The sequence below is a fragment of the Nyctereutes procyonoides genome, unplaced genomic scaffold (assembly GCF_905146905.1).
Source record: "Nyctereutes procyonoides isolate TBG_1078 unplaced genomic scaffold, NYPRO_anot_genome, whole genome shotgun sequence".
Classification (NCBI taxonomy): domain Eukaryota; kingdom Metazoa; phylum Chordata; class Mammalia; order Carnivora; family Canidae; genus Nyctereutes; species Nyctereutes procyonoides.
This window is the reverse complement of record NW_026575042.1, coordinates 46,410,080-46,427,851: the sequence shown is the minus strand read 5'-3', so window position 1 is coordinate 46,427,851 and position 17,772 is coordinate 46,410,080. Positions and strand designations below refer to the sequence as shown.

General features: G+C 36.8%; 2 protein-coding genes across 3 annotated transcripts in view; one reads left to right on the top strand and one right to left on the bottom strand.

The window, feature by feature from the left end:
• The window catches only part of MED12L (mediator complex subunit 12L), a 317,933-nt gene that overhangs the window by 27,446 nt on the left and 272,715 nt on the right, over positions 1–17,772 (bottom strand). The window contains 5 exon segments of the mRNA XM_055321579.1: positions 8,501–8,712; positions 11,980–12,136; positions 14,020–14,382; positions 16,471–16,632; positions 17,452–17,587. Of these exon segments, the coding sequence (XP_055177554.1) occupies positions 8,501–8,712; positions 11,980–12,136; positions 14,020–14,382; positions 16,471–16,632; positions 17,452–17,587 (1,030 nt within the window).
• P2RY12 (purinergic receptor P2Y12) overlaps positions 16,917–17,772 on the top strand; it is a 46,103-nt gene continuing 45,247 nt past the window's right edge. Inside the window, exon 1 of one of the 2 annotated variants that reach the window (XM_055321585.1) lies at positions 16,917–16,976. The gene's annotated coding sequence lies outside the window, so the exon portion shown is untranslated. The remainder of the gene's footprint in view (positions 16,977–17,772) is intronic. The other variant, XM_055321583.1, reaches the window with a different exon arrangement.

Sequence of the window (17,772 nt, the reverse complement as noted above, 5' to 3'; positions counted from 1 at the left end):
TGGTGCCCAAGGCTGAAATAACACGTGGTGTGAACCAGAAACTGTTGTCATCACATCATACTGGTATATTTTGATTGCAAGTAATAGACACAGAGAAAATTCTATAAATATAAGAGGTCCACTTGACCACCTATGCTTGATTCTTTTAAAATGCTTTTATATAAAATATAACTTGGTTGGGAATCAATTAACAGTAACATTAATGGCTGAAACAAACTGATTCATTCTAAAATAAACACCTCACACAATAATTAATTTTTACAAATTACTCTTAATAACGTGTCCATAAGTGATGAATATATGACTGGTTGAGAATATACACACTTACTACATTCTTAATAATGGAGAAAATTAAAGGAAAATAAGAATGGTGAAAAGGACAGCAAAGGTATATACATACATTTCCATTAGTTTGAATGAATATAAAAAGCATAATAGCCTTATGACTTTAAACACTTGTTCGATAAACATTTGTTCTTTTAAAAAATCAATGATTGATGCAAATTCTATTTTATCAAACTTACATTATCATCTAAACAAAATGCCCAACAGCAAACATGAGCTATCTCCAAAATATTTTTAATTTGATAAACTTTATTCAAGTTTTTAAATAAAAACCTCACCTGCTCTCTGTGCACCACAAAGTGTCAAGAAAGATTAATAGAAAAATTGAATATTTTCAGAAGTTCCCAAACTTTTCTTATCTAAATAACTATTAAAGAATTTGCCTGCATGACAAGTATTTAATAACCTAAATATTTTCAAAAATTGAACACGCAATTACGGACATTTTCACCAATGTACAGAAAACGTTACCCATTAAAATTGGCAGTGAAACAAGTTGACTTACATTCACATCTGAGATGTGTGCTCTTTTTTATTCTAATGCTTCTTGGGTTTATGTTGTGGGTTGGCTACCTGATACAGAAACCTATAAGTAATTTAATGCAAAACATGCATTCTTAGCTAGCCCAGGCAAAGCAAAAGAGGTGAAGTCTTATGACATGCATGCACAAGACCTACGCTCAAAAAAAAACATCTTCTCCGTCCCGGAAAGAAAAAAGAGATGATGCGTTCTGTTGAGAATTTCAGAATAGCCAGTGAGTGAGTGGGATGTGATGAGAAGGGTGTATTTCATAACCACAGTTGGCATTATCTTGCACTGGCCTATGAATCAGCATGCCATGCGTTCCTCTGCTAATGATGTAAATTACCACAAAGGGAAGCAAGAGCTCAGGAATAGATGGGTTCAAAACTGGAACTGAGATGAAGGTGCAGGAACTGGTATATGTTCCCAAGCCCAGGCCATGAATGTCCATTGGTTTCTATACCATACACATAAATGATGAAAATCATGAGGCAATCAAAGGGAAAAACTTTCAGAAATAAATCCCATCAAATTGAACATGGTCGATGCATTCATGATTCTGTGTTACAGTCTCAAACGTAAACCAAGTGAATTACAGTGAAATGAAGACTATAGGTTTTACCAGCTATAGAAGAATAACCCGCTTCTCACTTTGATGTTCAAAGAGTAATGCTCTAAAAATTTACTTAAAAAAAAAAAAAAGACAGAAAAAGGAATGACAGCAGGGGTGTTACCATTATGTTGTCAAAGTCTTCCAGAAGGGAGACAGCAGAGTTACAGAAGTCCTACAGAAAGGGGACAGCAAGAAAACGGCAGACAATACAGATAAGATTTTTTTAGCCTAATGATGTAGGTAGCCACAATACATATGAAATAGTTCATTTTAAAACAATGTTTCAGAGAGTCAAGACTGAAAAACCCAGGCCCTACAGAGGCTTCATTAATTCATACACCAAATGACATCACTATAGACTGGACATATATGGTAATATTCATGTAACAGGAGAGCAGAACCCAGGAGTTAAATGGTGACATAAAAGAAGTAGGGGCGCTATCAGACAGACACTTGCTGTACCTAAGGGATGTTGGGACTCCACTGTGAGCAACAGGCTGTCAGAGTCCTCCTCGCCTACCGCCAGTAGGACAGCACAGAACATGCGGGGCACATTAAACACACAAGACATTAAGTGAACAAGTCTGCGGGTCATATATTGTTGGAGGATATATAATTAGATAGCTCCATCCTAAGTGCAGGTGAAAACTGGGCATTCTGTTACCCACATATTCAATCAACCAAAACGGCCAACAGATAGTTATAAGGCCACCAGTGTCTACAAACTGACAGGGAATCTGATTTAGTAAAAGCTAATGAGATATTAACAATTTTCAGCTCACTGAGTTTTACAGATAGAGATAAGGCAAAGGATTATCAACCATCATAAAAAATTTCTTATTATACTAAGGACTAAAAATTATAGGAAAAAATTTCCCAAGCAAAATATCTCCTCTCACTGTTTTTGGTGTAGGTATATAATTCACTGCATCCATACATTTGTATTTGGATCCGACAATCATCTTTGTCCACTCTTTCCACCCCCTACTCTTCTCTCCTCTCTCCTAAAAATTAAGCTGTACGTTATTTTCTAGACATTAGGTGCCTAATTTCAGCAAATGAAATGAACATCTTTCTCATCATTCAAGTAGATAGAGACATGCCAAATATTAATAAGCAAAGCACTCATTTCCCTGGACACGATGGGTTTCCATCCAAGGAACAAAATGATAGTGTTCATGACATATTTTACTAGTTTAGAAGTTTTCTCCAAAGTTCATTTTTTGCTACTGACACGTATTTAAATAATACTGTTTGAGTGAATGCATTAAAGGTAATTGTCAAAATTCAAGATGTGTTTCAATGAGGCTATTCTGCTCACCTTTAGCAAATAAGAATAAAATCATTGTGAAATACACTCAAATTATACTATCAGGGGAACTGCAGAAGGGAAACTTTGAATAGCTAATAAAGTTATAAAAGATGCCTAAGCTCACAGGTAATTGGGAAATACAAATTAAAATGTCCTAATACTGTTTCACCTGTTCTGAATAAGAAAATCATGATCTGAAAATATCAAGGGTTAGTGGGGATGTGAAGGAAGAAAAATATTCTTTTATAACTGCTGAGAATCATGACCACTTTGGAAGTTAAATCAGCATTTCCAAGTATATATTCTCTTTTCTTCATATGAGCAGAAGGAACATACAAACATGTTTACTGGTTTACTGTGGCATTGTTAAGGGAAAAAATTGGAAATAACTTAAATGATCATCAACAGGACGGGTAAATATTATGTGAATATTCATAATGTACTAGCATCAAACACGACAAATGAATAAAACTACATGTAGCAAAGTAGAATTCAAAACTGGTAAAAATAAAAAGTTGCAAAACAATGCAATAATACACATGAGACAATTATATAACATTTCGGATCTGAAAGTAATGCTCTATGTTTATGTTCATAGTTGCAAAAATATGTAGTAAAAGTATAAAAACATTCGGGAGAAAGAAAAACACTAAATCCACGATAATGATTACCTGTTTATAGGAAAGAAGGGAAACAAGAGTAGACATACTGCAATGTTTTATTTATTTTTTAATGACCTAGAGCATATATGGCGGAACATGATTATTCAGTAAAGCTAGGCTGGAAGTCCATTCGTGTTTGTTATATTTTCTATTCTTCTCTGTATGTTTGAAATACATTTCTAGAGAATGAGACAGGGAGAGAACAAAGGAAGGAAACAGATATCCGAGGTCAGGCCTACCCCTAGGGTAAGAGATCAATTACCAAAGGGTAGCTGCTCAACTTCAATGGGTTTCATCAATCCAAGAGGCCTGTTTTCAGATTGTTACTGATTTACTTTTGCCAGGGAGCTAACTAGTCTGGGAGGCTCTGACTCATTGTTCTCTCTTTATCTAATTCCTTCATTTGATAGGCAATGATAGCACCTGCTCTGTGTTTAATAACCTAATATTTTTACAAGTAACCATTAGCTATTACTGGGCACATCATTTCTGTCCTCTATTGGAAATCCGTCACTTTAATGTCATCAATATCCACACGACTAACTGTAGCCTATAACCAACTGCACTCTTCCAAATGTGTATCAGCGAAATTTAAGCTAAACGTATTGTCTCTCTTTGGGTCATTAAAATAAACTGGCTGGCACTGATTATTACAAAGAACAGCAAAACGGTTTTGTACACTTAAAGGGGGAAATCAGGATAAAGCTTTACCATAAAACAAGGCAAATAATTAAGTCCTTTCTGTGGATCAAAGCTTAAAGATTCCCTCCAAAAGCCCTCGCTTTCTAGAAAATTGTTACGGTTTTGAGCGCTGGGGGCGCAGGGCAGGGGTCATGAAGAAGTGCCTTCTGTCAGAAGAAAAATATTGGACGTAAGAAAGAGGTGACTGGAAAACAATTTAAGCAGCATTTGCATTATTTTCACCAATATTCTATATTTTTGTGAAGACTCCCATAGGATATACAGAAAATACAATATAGTGATATTCTTAACACTGAAACTGGAATAAGCCCTTCTCAGGTTTGTACTACAGAATTTAGACTGCAAAAATATACTGCTTTAAGAAACCAAAATGGTTATTAGGAAAACTGAACAGTATTCTATCTTACTGGTCTCTTCTATGGGCAGCTGCCGCGCAACAGTTTTATTAAGGACAGTTAATACAATGACAGAAATAAAGCACTTAAAGGGCTTTTACTCTCTTTTAATCCTTACCATATTTAAGAAAATAAGGATCATTTTTATGGGATAGAGATTTCCCTTGAAATAATACACCTGTAACATGATAGTAATGGAACAGTAACAGTAAGTATAACAGCTAACATTTTTTGAGCACTTACTATGAGCCAGCCACTGTTGTTACGGGCAGTTAGATGTATTAAAACATTATTTTCACAAGAACTCTATAAACATTTCAGTAGCTCCATTTTATAGATGAGGCTTTGAGGCACAGAAACGTGAGAAAATTGCTACAGAGAGTCCCATTTAAATGAGGGACATGGAATAAGGAATGGAGAGTGATCGTTTTTTACTTTCCTGGATAAAGAGTGTAACTCAAAGGAATAAAAACCAGTTTCCTTGTCAAAACACCTTTTTCCATACCAGTATATACTAAAGATGTAAGGAAGTACACTCAATTATCAAATAATTTTGCATCAAATAATTTCCATCAAATAATTTGATTAAAAATACTTAACAATATCCATGCTCTTTAGCATCTGTTTTCCAGACACTATACCAATGTCTTAATATATTCTTTAGGAAATACAAGAATGACCCGTAACAGAAAATTCCATGACCAAATGAAGCAGATGTTCAGTTTCTGCAAGCAGACATAGAGTTATTTGATAATGGTGTTATAGTATTCATGCACCATCTGAGGCTAGGTAATTCTACGTACATCAGCTTCTTTACACTAAGATGGGAAGAGGCTAAGTGGACTCTGTAAGGTCTGAGACATATCCAGAATCCAGAGTTTATGTCCTCCCTGCCCCATCGAGATTTTCAAAAGAACCATAACTGAAGTCACTTCTGGAAGCAGTCAGAAGGAGGGTTAAAATGACGTTGTGGATAAAAGTCAGACTGCAAAGGATTAAGGCTACTAGGAAGCTCTAAGCTCCTGGAAATAGTTTCTCAAGACATTTGGTAAACCTTTCATAGATTTCTACCCTCTGCTCAATAGAGAGTATAAGACCTGGTGTCTGACCATGTTAGAAGAGGGTCTACCAAGGGGTGATTACTGGACAACTGGCCTCGGGAGCAGTCACATCCAGGGCTGGGACAAATTCATCAGTCTTTAAAATAAGCATCTGTTAAAATTCCAAAAATCAGTTTTGAAGGTTAAAATCAATGGAAATTCTCTAACATGTTTGCTACATTTAAGAAAATGAATTCCTAATAATTAGAAAACTGCTAGGATAAGAAGAAAAATGATTTCTATTTCATCAGAAAAAAAAAGACATCGCAAGTTCCTACATAGCTAGAGAGAATCACATTACATGTAGGCATTTAACCTGAGAAAATGGTCCTGGCCAAAATTAGAATCAACATTTTTCTATCAAGTCTCATCATGAAGGATATAGGTCAGTACTAAGTAGAAAAACAACTGACTGCATCCAGGATCATATATTAGAACTTATCAGTATCACTTATATTCCTTATGATTCTGCCTTTATTCCAGTTTAAGGATTACCACAAGGAGAATTTTTTTGGTCACAATATCTTATTTTGCTAGATTCCAGGTATATTAATCATTTGCATATGAGAGGAAAGGAGCCAACATTTCTGCAGGACCTCCTAGATGAAGGTACTCGCAAACGCTACATATGATCTCAATGACTCCATATGGGACCATTTGACTATGCAGCTGCACCATGCATGTATTTCACTTCCTCAGAAGAATACTATTTTCCCTCAAGTATCCAACACTTGAAGAACGGTGAGAGAAAAAAATCTGCTTCTGAAAGCTCATCAGAAACAATACAGCAAGTTTCAAACAACTGTTAAGAAAGAATATGGGGGTAGGGGAGGTAAATATTGTACAAACGTGGTTATGAAGCTGGATTTTTACTGCTCAAAGAAGGATTCCTAACTTCTCAAAAGGTCAAAAAATAATAAAAAAAAAAAAAGACAAGACAATAACGAGAAGAAAAAGGAAAGAAAGAGCTGGCAAAAAGAATCAGAAAAAGAATGAGCTGTTAATTCTTATTACTACATGCAATACAACTCTACATGGTATAAAAGAATGGTCAGGTATTTTTGAGTGGTTTGAGGCAAAGTGTAGAAGTAATGGGGTCCTTCTGACCTGTATCAGAAGTAAAGCTTTTGAGGATAAGCATGTTTACCTATAAATGGCCCAGCAAGCTTTTCCCCCAGGCTAGGAATCACTTAGAGCAGTTCAAAACTGAACTTAGCAGTATTAGTCTGAAAATGGGCTACTGAATAGTGAAAATCCCACTGAGGTTCTTAAATGTCTCTAAACATTCTGCTTATTTAATTAAAATAAGTATTTCTTAATATTTTAATCAAATGCTCATCATTTCTGTGTAAGAAGCTACTTAGGCCCATCTTACCTGACACCCAGGGAGTTTGAACAATTGCTAGAGGTCAGGGAGAAACAAACATGCAATGACTGTTGTTTGCATTACCATACAGTTGAACTAGTTTCCTCTGTCCTATCCTTCTTAGAATACAGGTAAAAACAAGAATCATTTTTAAGAATGTATATAATGTATATAATTAACCATCCCACCCTGAGCTCCCCAAATCACTAAGTGGACCAGATGCAAGAGTGCCATAAGTTACACAACAGAGATATGCCTAGTAAGTTATCCAAAACACAAAGAATATTTTTTTTTCACAAAGAATATTTTAAAAAGCATTAGAATCTCTTGCTAATTTCAAAGTTTTATGGTTTTTCTTAGAGCAAGATATACCTGTGGATAGGCTACTTCCTTTGAGGTTCAAAAAAGTACCTAAATCTCAGGGTTGGTGTAGGATATAAGATAACTAATACACTTAAAGCGCTTAGAAATGTTTTGGCAAATAGTAAGTGCTCTATTGGTGTTAGCTGCTATTATTATTATTATTATTATCATCCTCATCTTCATTAAAATAGTGCATTTTTAGAAAAGTTGGAAAGTACAGAAATATACAGAAATGGGGGGGGGGAGTCCCAATCTCACCTCCTCCTTTCCCATTTTCTTTATTTGTACATATCCATGGGCTTCATTGAGCCTGTCCTAAGCTGTGTATAATTCCCATCATTGTTTTATTCAATAATCACTGTCCTCTCAACAGTTAAAGAGAATTGAGTTAGGCGGCATAAAAACAGCAAAAATATCAATCAAGAATGGAACTGAAGAGAGCGCCTGGGTGGCTCAGTGGTTAAGCATCTGCCTTTGGCTCAGGTTATGATCCCAGGATCCTAGGATTGAGTCCCGCATGGGGCTCCCCACGGGGAGCCTGCTTCTCTGTCTATGTCTTTCATGAATAAATAAATAAAATCTTAAAAAAAAAAAAAAAGAAACTGAAGGTATCTATATATTGACTATTATTTGTAATATATTCTTTGCTATAGACCTATTAAGTACATACTGAAAACAGTCTATGCAGGGCACTGGAGAGAGAAACCTTAGAATTAACACCAGGGCTTTAGAGATATGACCTCAGAGTAATCAATCTAATAATAATACATGAAAGTAGAGCTAACAGGTGGAGAGAAGATAGTGATAATTATAGGGAATGAGTGCTCAGGGTCACTACAGGGATGAAAGACTTGCTGCTTCTCAGTGACTGGAGGGTCATCAGCTCCTCTTGTTTTAAGGCATACTTGGAATGAACCCAAGATACTTCAAGCTCTTATTGCATCAACGAGAACAGTAAAATCCACAAGGGGTATAAATAAACCTGTAGGCAAGCTATACCTGCACGCCCACAAGATTTCAGGGATGCAGGAGCAGGAACACTGCGCCCCATACCTTACACATCCCTAGCTAGAGGTGCTAACAAAAGGCAGAGGGCTCCACTGCTGGATCTGGACAAACCTGTTGGAAGGGTCGAGCCTGGGCTTGCCTGAGAAGCCGCTGCTGCTGCTGCTGCTGCAGAAGCTTCATCTGTATCAGCTGCTGCTGCGAGGTGATGGCGTGCAGCGGGGGTGGCTGCATCATGGCCCCCGAACGCCGCTGCAGCATGTTGGACAGGGCTTGTTTGGTGTTGGTGGGGACAAAGGAGCCCGTGGGGTCCAGTCTGGAGCCACCTACAAAAGCAACCGGAAAGAAGGGCTCTCTACGCGTGTTAATGCAACAGGTCTTCCTTATTTTATCAAAACAGAAACCTTACCTTCGAGGCCTCACTTTAAGGCCCGGCCTCACCCCATACAGTTGAACTAGCTTCCGCTGTGATAGCTTCCTACGTCGAGAACCGTGTAATTCCCAAAGGACGGGGACAGTGATGTAGGAGTGAGTTATTGTATTTCAATGATTTCACGGAGGCCCCACTTCGGTTGATAAACTAAAAGGCCTGAGACAGACTCGTGGGCAGAACTTTGGAATCACGTGGGTTTTAAATTATGCAAGGCCCTCGGGAACACGTTTCCTGCCTAAAAAGTGTACTGCCTTCCTGGTGGCTTTTGCCAGGTGTCCCAAGCCAGTCACAGAAACTCTTTTGTCATTTTAAACAAATTTGAAACTCACGGTATTTAAGTTTCTTTACCATGGCAAAATAAATATGCCTCTTTTGTCGAACAGAGGCATGAAAATACTCTCAAAACTTGAAAGGCTTGGAAACTTCAAATACCATGACTCAAAAGTCAGAACACATCTTTTGAAGCCTTAAAAGCAAACAAGAAACACTGATTATAGTGATGCTTCAGAAACCAAAGGAAATCCTTAATATTTGCATATATAATTTGTCAAATGCTTTTAAGAGCTTGGGGGGGAAATTTTCAACATTTGCAGGCTTCAAACAAGATGTCAATCATTTACCTACCAGTCAGTTTATATTCTTTAATATATGTGTGATAAATCCTCTCTATAAATATCTCACAAAAGATGTTTTATCTTTTTTTTTTTTTAAGCAAGTTGTACGGTGGGAACAAACACCTTCAAGCTGTTCACTTGAAAAACCCACATTCTTTTAAAGACTCAGAACCGTAACCAGCAATATGATTTAGAAAGTCATTCAGCAGCATTTGAAGAACATTTGGAAAAAAGAGGAAAGTTAATATAAGTAACACATGGCAACTTTGGTGGAAGCAAGAACTAAAACTATTTTAATATATAAAACCTTAATGGACTTTTTTTTATAGATAAGGAAGATTCTCTCTACAGATGAGACCATAGTCCACTTTCTTTTAATTTTCCTAACTCTTCTATAATCTTGTACCATTGGGCCAATTAAAGAAATATAGTAAGTATACCTGAAGCCCTCTGCACATTCCTACCTAATTACTTCCCTCCCTTCTCTCACCAAATGCTATTCTGAATATGATGTTTAATATCCCCAAACATTTCCTTTTAACTTTACCATACTGGTGTATAGACATGAGAAAAGGAAATTGTAGAGAGGTGGGCGTATGTGTGTGCACACGTGTGTTAAGGGGGCATACTGCTTTGAATTTAACTATCTATCAGTGAAAGCATACTGCAAATATTCTTCTGCACCTTCATAGGATTCACATTTTTGCAAAAGTCAATTCATACATATAAAATCCCTATAAATGCTTGTTTTCTTTACATTTTTTTCTTACATGTCATCATACTTAAAACCTAAACTTCCTTAACTTACAAATACACCTTTTATAGTATTCTAGGGGAAGAAAGTACAGGTCTTTATAAAATATTAGCCTTCAATTCACGTTGAATTGGTGTTTAAAAATGCTAAAAATTTCACAAGAACCTTGGGACTGATAAAAGAAAGTCAAACGAGAAAATGATTGTATATTATTTTCCACATTTATCATTATCTAGTTTGTTCTTTACAGTAGACACTCATTCATTCAACAACCTATTTTTAAGAGCTTACTAAAAGCCAGAGGTTGCTGTAAGTTTGGAGGATACTACAGCGAACGTAACAGAAAACATATCTGTCCCAACAGAGCTTATATTGTGGGAAAGCTACATGATAAACCTGTAAGTAAGTTAAATATTTAGTATATAGCCAAGTGCTAATGCCATGGAGAAACAGAAAGGGGAGGCAAACAGGGAGCAGGGAAGGGGTGTGACTTACCATTTATAAAAGAGGGTGGTCAGTGGAAGCCCACTGAGAAAATGGTATCTGACCAAGCCCAAAGGAGGGAGGCAGTGAGCTGGGTAAAATATCTAATTGTGTGTGTGTGCACGTGTGTATAATATAACCCTTCTTTCATCATTCAAAGAAGAATGAATATTTTTACCCATTTTGTTTAATGCAATAGCCTATCACCTAAAACACAGTCTGGAACATTATGAAGTTCAATGCATTTTATTGAATAAATAATTGAATGACCTATACCCTATGACGCCATCTATTAAAATGTTCACTTTACAGATAACTGTCTACTGAGACATATAGAAAAATTAAGACCTGGTCAAGATTATACAGCAGGAAAGTGGTTGAGCCAGTCTTCAACCTAGAACTGTAACTTCCAGGCCAGCCCTCTCAACTGTTAATTTAGAGGACAAAATATGGATTCTCCCCCACTGGAAGCTGAGAATCAACGTCTATCCTAGGACTCAAAATGTCATACTCAAATTATAATAAAACTACAACATGCAGGCTAAGATCTCAAAATATGCTATTTTGTTGAAGATAACTTTCACTTAAAATGAAAATTAAATTCATTTCTAAGTAAGAGATTTTTTATTTAGGGAATGTTCATTTCAGATATAAAGTCTACTTGGGCTTGAATTAAAGCAACACTAAAATCAGGAACATTTTTCATAGATTCGGTAGTTGTTTTTTTTTTTTTTCTTTGCAATCTCAATCTATCTGCTGAACCAAATTTCTGTGATCCTCCGCAGCATATTTTACAATTCATAACCTGAGAACATAAAGATAATGTTATCTAATTTTTTTAAAACACTGCAAAGAACTATATCTGAAAAAACACACAAATTTCACAACATACAACTTTTGTCAACTTTATATCTGATAGTGCAGATTTTCATCAGTGGCTAATCCCTTCTAACACTGAAGGAAAACCTCTCACCTCAGAATATAACTTAACAAAACCGTATTTTACCACTTGAGGAACACTCCCAAACTGGCTACATATTACTTTATATACTCAGGTATTGTTTGATTCTTACAATTAGAATATATTCATATATGTGACAATCAAAAATAGATGAAACATTTAAAAAAATAACCACCCTTATTTTAGAAGAAGAAAAACCATTTCGAGTGGAGTGGATTACAGAAATGTCAACGGAGTACTCAGTTCTTGTTGTTTCCAAGATTTGTGGAGATTTCAGCTTAAAAGGAAAGAAAACCCCAATCTACTTCACATCTCAGAGTGACCCGATCGCACTCTCTCTTCACATACCTGGAGTAAGAGATTGGTTCTGAAGGAAAAATCCCGGCTGCTGGGGCTGACCCATGAGGTTGTAGCCCCACAGAGTGGACTGTGGATGGTGCAACATCTGAGAGGAAATGGGTGAGTAGTTAGGAGGCACTCGGTATATGTTGCTCTGTGGATACTCCTTCAACATAAAGTTAAAGAAGAAAGTTACTTAACTCCACCAACTGTATAGATAATGAATGCAAATTCTTCTTATCACATTACTTAAGCCAACTCCTATCCCAGTATACAAGGCTGTTTTGATAGAGGGGAAGATGAAGGCAAGAGTGTCAACATATTCTCTGAAAAACACTCATTTGAGTAAAAGCCTTTGACCTAAGAAGTACTTGGCTTCAGTAGAGGGAAGCTGTAAAAAGCTCACCTCTGAAGTTTGTTTTTAAAATAACAAAAAGCACATCAACGGCTGAGCACTGCCCACAACACAAAGAGCATCTTAAGATGCTAACTAAGTCTCTGGGGATCATTTCATCTTATGTCACCTCACCAAGCCTTCCCTGTATGTTGGGTCTGGATGAGAAAGAGGCCAGAAAGACCCAGAATACTTCAGGACCAGTCGCTGGCTTACACAGTATCTTATTTCCAATTTCTAAGGCAGCAACCTAAAGACATAGACTTTCCGCCACCTTCCTGCACTCCAGTCCCCCCCCCCCCCCCCCCCCCCTCCGGCATTGTCTTCCTTATGAGATGCAGAGTCTTTAAGGTTCACACCCAGATGTCTCCATTCCCCTGCTAGTAGCCCCCACCTTTCTCTTAGTCTAGCCCTAAAGCATAAAGAAAAAAACAAAACCACGGATGCTTAAAATATAACCCATTCTAGGAAGGGGCAGCTCCAGAAGTAGTATGGGAGGAAGGGACATTACTGGGATTCACTCAGGAAATGAGAGGTTTTAGAGCTTTTGTATCTAAAAAGAACAGAAACCTATTCTATATCTATCCATGTGGACTGATAGGCTCAGAGAGTCCAGATTTTAGGTAGTGGCGGTCTGGACCTTATTGAGTACGTCTTCAAAATAAAGGAATATTGGTAGGAAGACTATATGAAAAGAGAGCATGGCCATTCAGGTGGCATCCAAAAGTGATGGTGGTCTTTTCTAGAAAAATATGAATCACCAGGCTATCACCTAGGAAAAGACACGTTTTGGTTCTGACATAGGTAAATAATAATAATTAGACATGACACCTGAACACTAAATTGTGAATATTTCTTCCCTTGTATAAAAATGCCCTTAGATTTTATACAAAAATGTTTCAAATTCTCTCTCAAGTATTTTACAGGTGAATTAAAATGTAGAGACTTTTGCACATTATTTCTAGACCTGCAATAAAATTAGTTCCAAATTATCATCTTACAGATTTCTGTTGTTTCCAAGAAAATGTAAGGTAAGGAAGTCTAATAGAGAAACAAGGCATGAAAAAAAATTTTTTTAATTAAAAAAAGAGAAACTAGGAATGAAAATTTTTTTAAAAATTGTGCTTATCTTATATAAAGTTTGAAAGTATGTTAAAAAAAGCAACGTATACAGGAGAATAACATGGAATGGTAAAATATGAAAATCTCAGAAACATCCTAATGGATGTATTAGATGGAATGTTAGCTAGGGAAATGCAAGTCATTTCTCACATTAATTAACTACAGATGTCAACTGCTCAAAATATAACTATTTTAGACATGAGATAATAAAAATATGTAAGACAATAAGATTCTAGGGATCTAAGAAACTCAAGTTTTAAATTAAGAGGCACTGAAATATTAATTCAAGATTATTCACAAGGGAAGCCCAAAATTTAAGCAATGAAAACTAGAGAAGGAAAAAAATCAGAGGCTATATTCCTGTCATCTGGGACAAGTCACTGTCCATGTGCTATTCTACTGATTTGTTAGGATTACAACCACTACAATAAGGCTTCTAATGCTCTTCCTGATTCTTGGGACAGACTGTGGGCATGATGCCATCCCCCACCAGGTGTTAATGAGCCAAAGACCTCCCGACTTTCCATACTCACGTCAACTCTAGAGCTTGATTTCGTCTTGCGCTTCCTTCCCTTTGTTTTCTTCTCCTCATCTGTTGCGGTTTTTCCCTGATCTGACAACTCAGCTGATTTCCTCTCTGGTTCCTGAGAGACAGGAGATGTGGGCTCTTCCTCTTCCTCCTCCGGAGGCAGGGGCAGTGGCTCGAGGTAGTAACTTCGGGGCTTGGGCATGGGGTGCGTGTGATACAACAGCAGGTGATGCTGCTCCTCGTACTTGATCACTTTTCGGTCCACTCGGACAGTCCCGAACCAGGCCCAGGACAGAGGAGCTGGGTTCTTCTGACCCTCAAACAGATCCCACGGGGACACCTTCTGCTTTGTAGAGACCTGAAGACCCTGTGGTTGAGATAATGCTCCATGACCTCACGTCCAGATCTCTTCCTGACTCAGAGGCCAAGCTTGCTTAGGACATGGACGCTGAGAACACTCTGGCCGGTGTTGAGGCTTAGAGCGCCCTAGCACACAGCACACAGGTAAACGTATGGATCGGGGGTTACGCAGCTAGATGACTGGAGAGCTGCAGCTCCAATTCAGACCTTTACGTTCAGTTCTATGGTTCCTAAGACCAAGTTGCAACACCAGATGGCCCAGTATATTTTACTGTAAAATGTTATTTTTCATTGTGAGCTTCTTGTTTTCTCCAAAAAAAAGAAAGCATTTTTGGAGAAAGCATCTTCTAAAAAGTACTGCAGTGTTGATGTAACTGTATTAAATCATAATCAATTATAACCCCTTGGAATCTGTTTTGTTTGTTTTTGATTTGTTTTGTTTTGAAGATAAAACTTCACAGTCAAGTTATAGTCAGTTCTAAACTGGACTCAAATTAACTTCAATCCAAACATGTTTGGACTTGATTCAGTACAGGAATCTTTCTGCACTTAATAAAGAAGATTACTACAGAAGTAACTTGTACCAACAAGTAAGTATAAATAAAGTCCTTTAATTCAAGAGTATCTCTACTGAGTTTAGATGAGGAAATGTTACTCTGTTCTGAAAATAAAGGTTTCTTATTTTTCATATTACTTGGTGATGTCTCTAGGTACTTTCCCTGGCATACCAACTTGAAAATATTTTTTTTTGTCAGAATGACCCCAAAAATAGGCATTCCAGAAGATAACAACAACACTCCTGTTCTTACCTACACAACTCTTCCCCCAGGGATGGATCATGGTAAATCAAGGCTCATTTACCATGTATAAATTGTTTCCTAATATCTTTCTTGAGCTTAGACCTCTTTCCTGGGTACAAAGTGCATATTATCCAAATGATTTCTAGGTGTCTCTAAAAAACCAAATGACACACCAAACTCAGCCTGCCCACAATGCTAGCTTTTTCTGTCTCGACAACCGTACTGGTAAAAGTACTCAGGTTACTCTGAACTAGCGCAGTATTGCATTTCTCCTAAGAGCCACATTCTTTCATACCTTTGCATAAACTCTTCCATTGGCCTGTATCACACTCTTTCCTTCTTCCCAACTAACTCTTAATCCCTCAAAATCATTCAAGTGTCAATTTCCCCGGGGACTGTATTCTGACTACTTATTCCTTATTTGTGTGTGTGTGATGTCTCCTTCTCAGGGTGGTCCCTAACACTTTGTACCATGACACAAATCTCACCATACTGTAATTGTTTATCTACTCCTGCTTAAGGGAGAGGAGCTCTGTCGTTCATCTCTGGTTGCTCAGCGTTCACTGAAAGAATAACTACTCTTCTCACAGTTAAGGGAACCTTGTTTAATATCCTATATATAAAACAAGTGTTAAGATATTGCTTAATTGATAAGAAAATTAAGGACCATCACCCTAAACATATTTATTAATCAAAACAGCTTACTACACGAAGACTTTATCGATCAAAATTTTCTTATCTATATGTATCATTTACAACTCTTAAGTAAAATGACCCGGTCTTTGCCTTCTTTTATTAATAGAACACATATTTTTAAGAATGTTATTTATTTATTTGAGAGAGAAAGAGAGAGCATGCACACACTTGTGAACGGCACGGGGTGGGAGAAGCAGGGGGAGAGGGAGAAGTGTACTTCCTGTTGAGCAGGGAGCCAGAAGCTGGGCTCTATCCCAGGACCCCTGGATCATGACCTGAGCAGAGGGCAGACACTTCACTGACTGAGCCACCCTGGTGCCCCTTAACAATACATTTTTACTTGGTTTTCCTGCACTGGGCTTCAGAAATTCACTTAAATTCACGTAAAGTTTTAAGAGTCTCATGCTCTACCGACTGTGCTAGCCAGGCATTCACATAAAGTTTTAAATGAGTATCTATGTGATAATGCCAATGACCAATACATTCAAATGACAAGAATATGCTTTTAAAAAAATCAAGAAAACTATAAAATTGAGATGTTTCATATACACTATAGAAAGATAAGAAAATATATACAAAAAACAAACATTTACTCTTGCCTGTTTTTTATCTATAGAGTCGAATCCAGCAATTTTGTTTCCCTTTGTGTCAATCAAGGAACCCATAGGTTCACAAGTGATGACATCACATGTCTGTTTTGGCAAAGGTAGCAACTGTCGAACTTTGTCAATACTTTCTGATCGCTTGTCTCCTAGTTCTTTCTAAAAACACAAACAAATAAAAAAAAACATATAGAGAAGTAGGACAGAAATCACAACGAAGGCAAAAGTTAGCAAGAAGGAAGTTTCTCTATGAAACATTTCCTTTTTTATAGTCAGAATGTTCTTTAACCTTGAGAATGGTCTATGATGCAGCTTTCAATTAGAGTAGTGAGTATGTTTCATTTCTTCTATTTAAGTAGAAAATAGAACACATATAAATGGGACCCTTGTTACACAACAAGTATCGCAGTGCTGAAATGACAAAAATCCAGGGTAGGATTTGGCAGCAGAAGGCAGAAGCCGCAGCACAGAACACGTTCTCAAATCCAGGGTCAGACTTCAAGGTAATCATTGGTTATTTTATTGGTAAGGTTGTTAGATATATTGATTTTTTTTTCTTCTGCACCATTTTGTTGACAGTTTATTTCAAAGATTATGTTATTGGTTAGTCAAATGAACTGGATTTAGAAATATCAAATGCAAATGGTTATTTTTCAATTATAGGTGCCAATGCAAGCCTGGATTTATCCTAAATCCAATGTTGGCATTTTTGTCACATATTTAATAATAGATTTCTAAAGTTCCTTAAAAAAGTTGAACATTTTGTGAATTCTTCTATGAAACATATTCATGCTATATGCGCATAAACTTTTGAGTACTAGTAAGCTGAGGTAAAGCAAGTAGCAAAATAACCACATAACATTAGCTGAATGCAATGAATAATATCTAATTTAACAAAGTAAATTAAGATAAAATGCAATAAATGAGTAATGCATAAACTATCTGAGATCATAATATATAAGCAGGTCGCAAACTTACTTTCAGTTTTTTTACTAAATTCATGTATGCACGTTTATTTTCTTCAGATCCCCCTGGGGATGCATTTGATAAGTCTGAGGCTAATGTTCCATTGATTAAAACACCCAGCATGTCAAGAACTGTTGTGAATAATTCACTAAGGGGAGAGAAAAATGATTATTTTCACCTTAAAGCAAGATCAAGATGCTTTTTACTAAACAGCATTTTTATATAAGGCATAGAATTTTTGATGGTAACTAAGAGGCTAATGTGTGACACAACTTGTAGTCAGTATATCATAGCTCCTGCCACACGGGTGTGCAGCATACTAAATGTGAAATC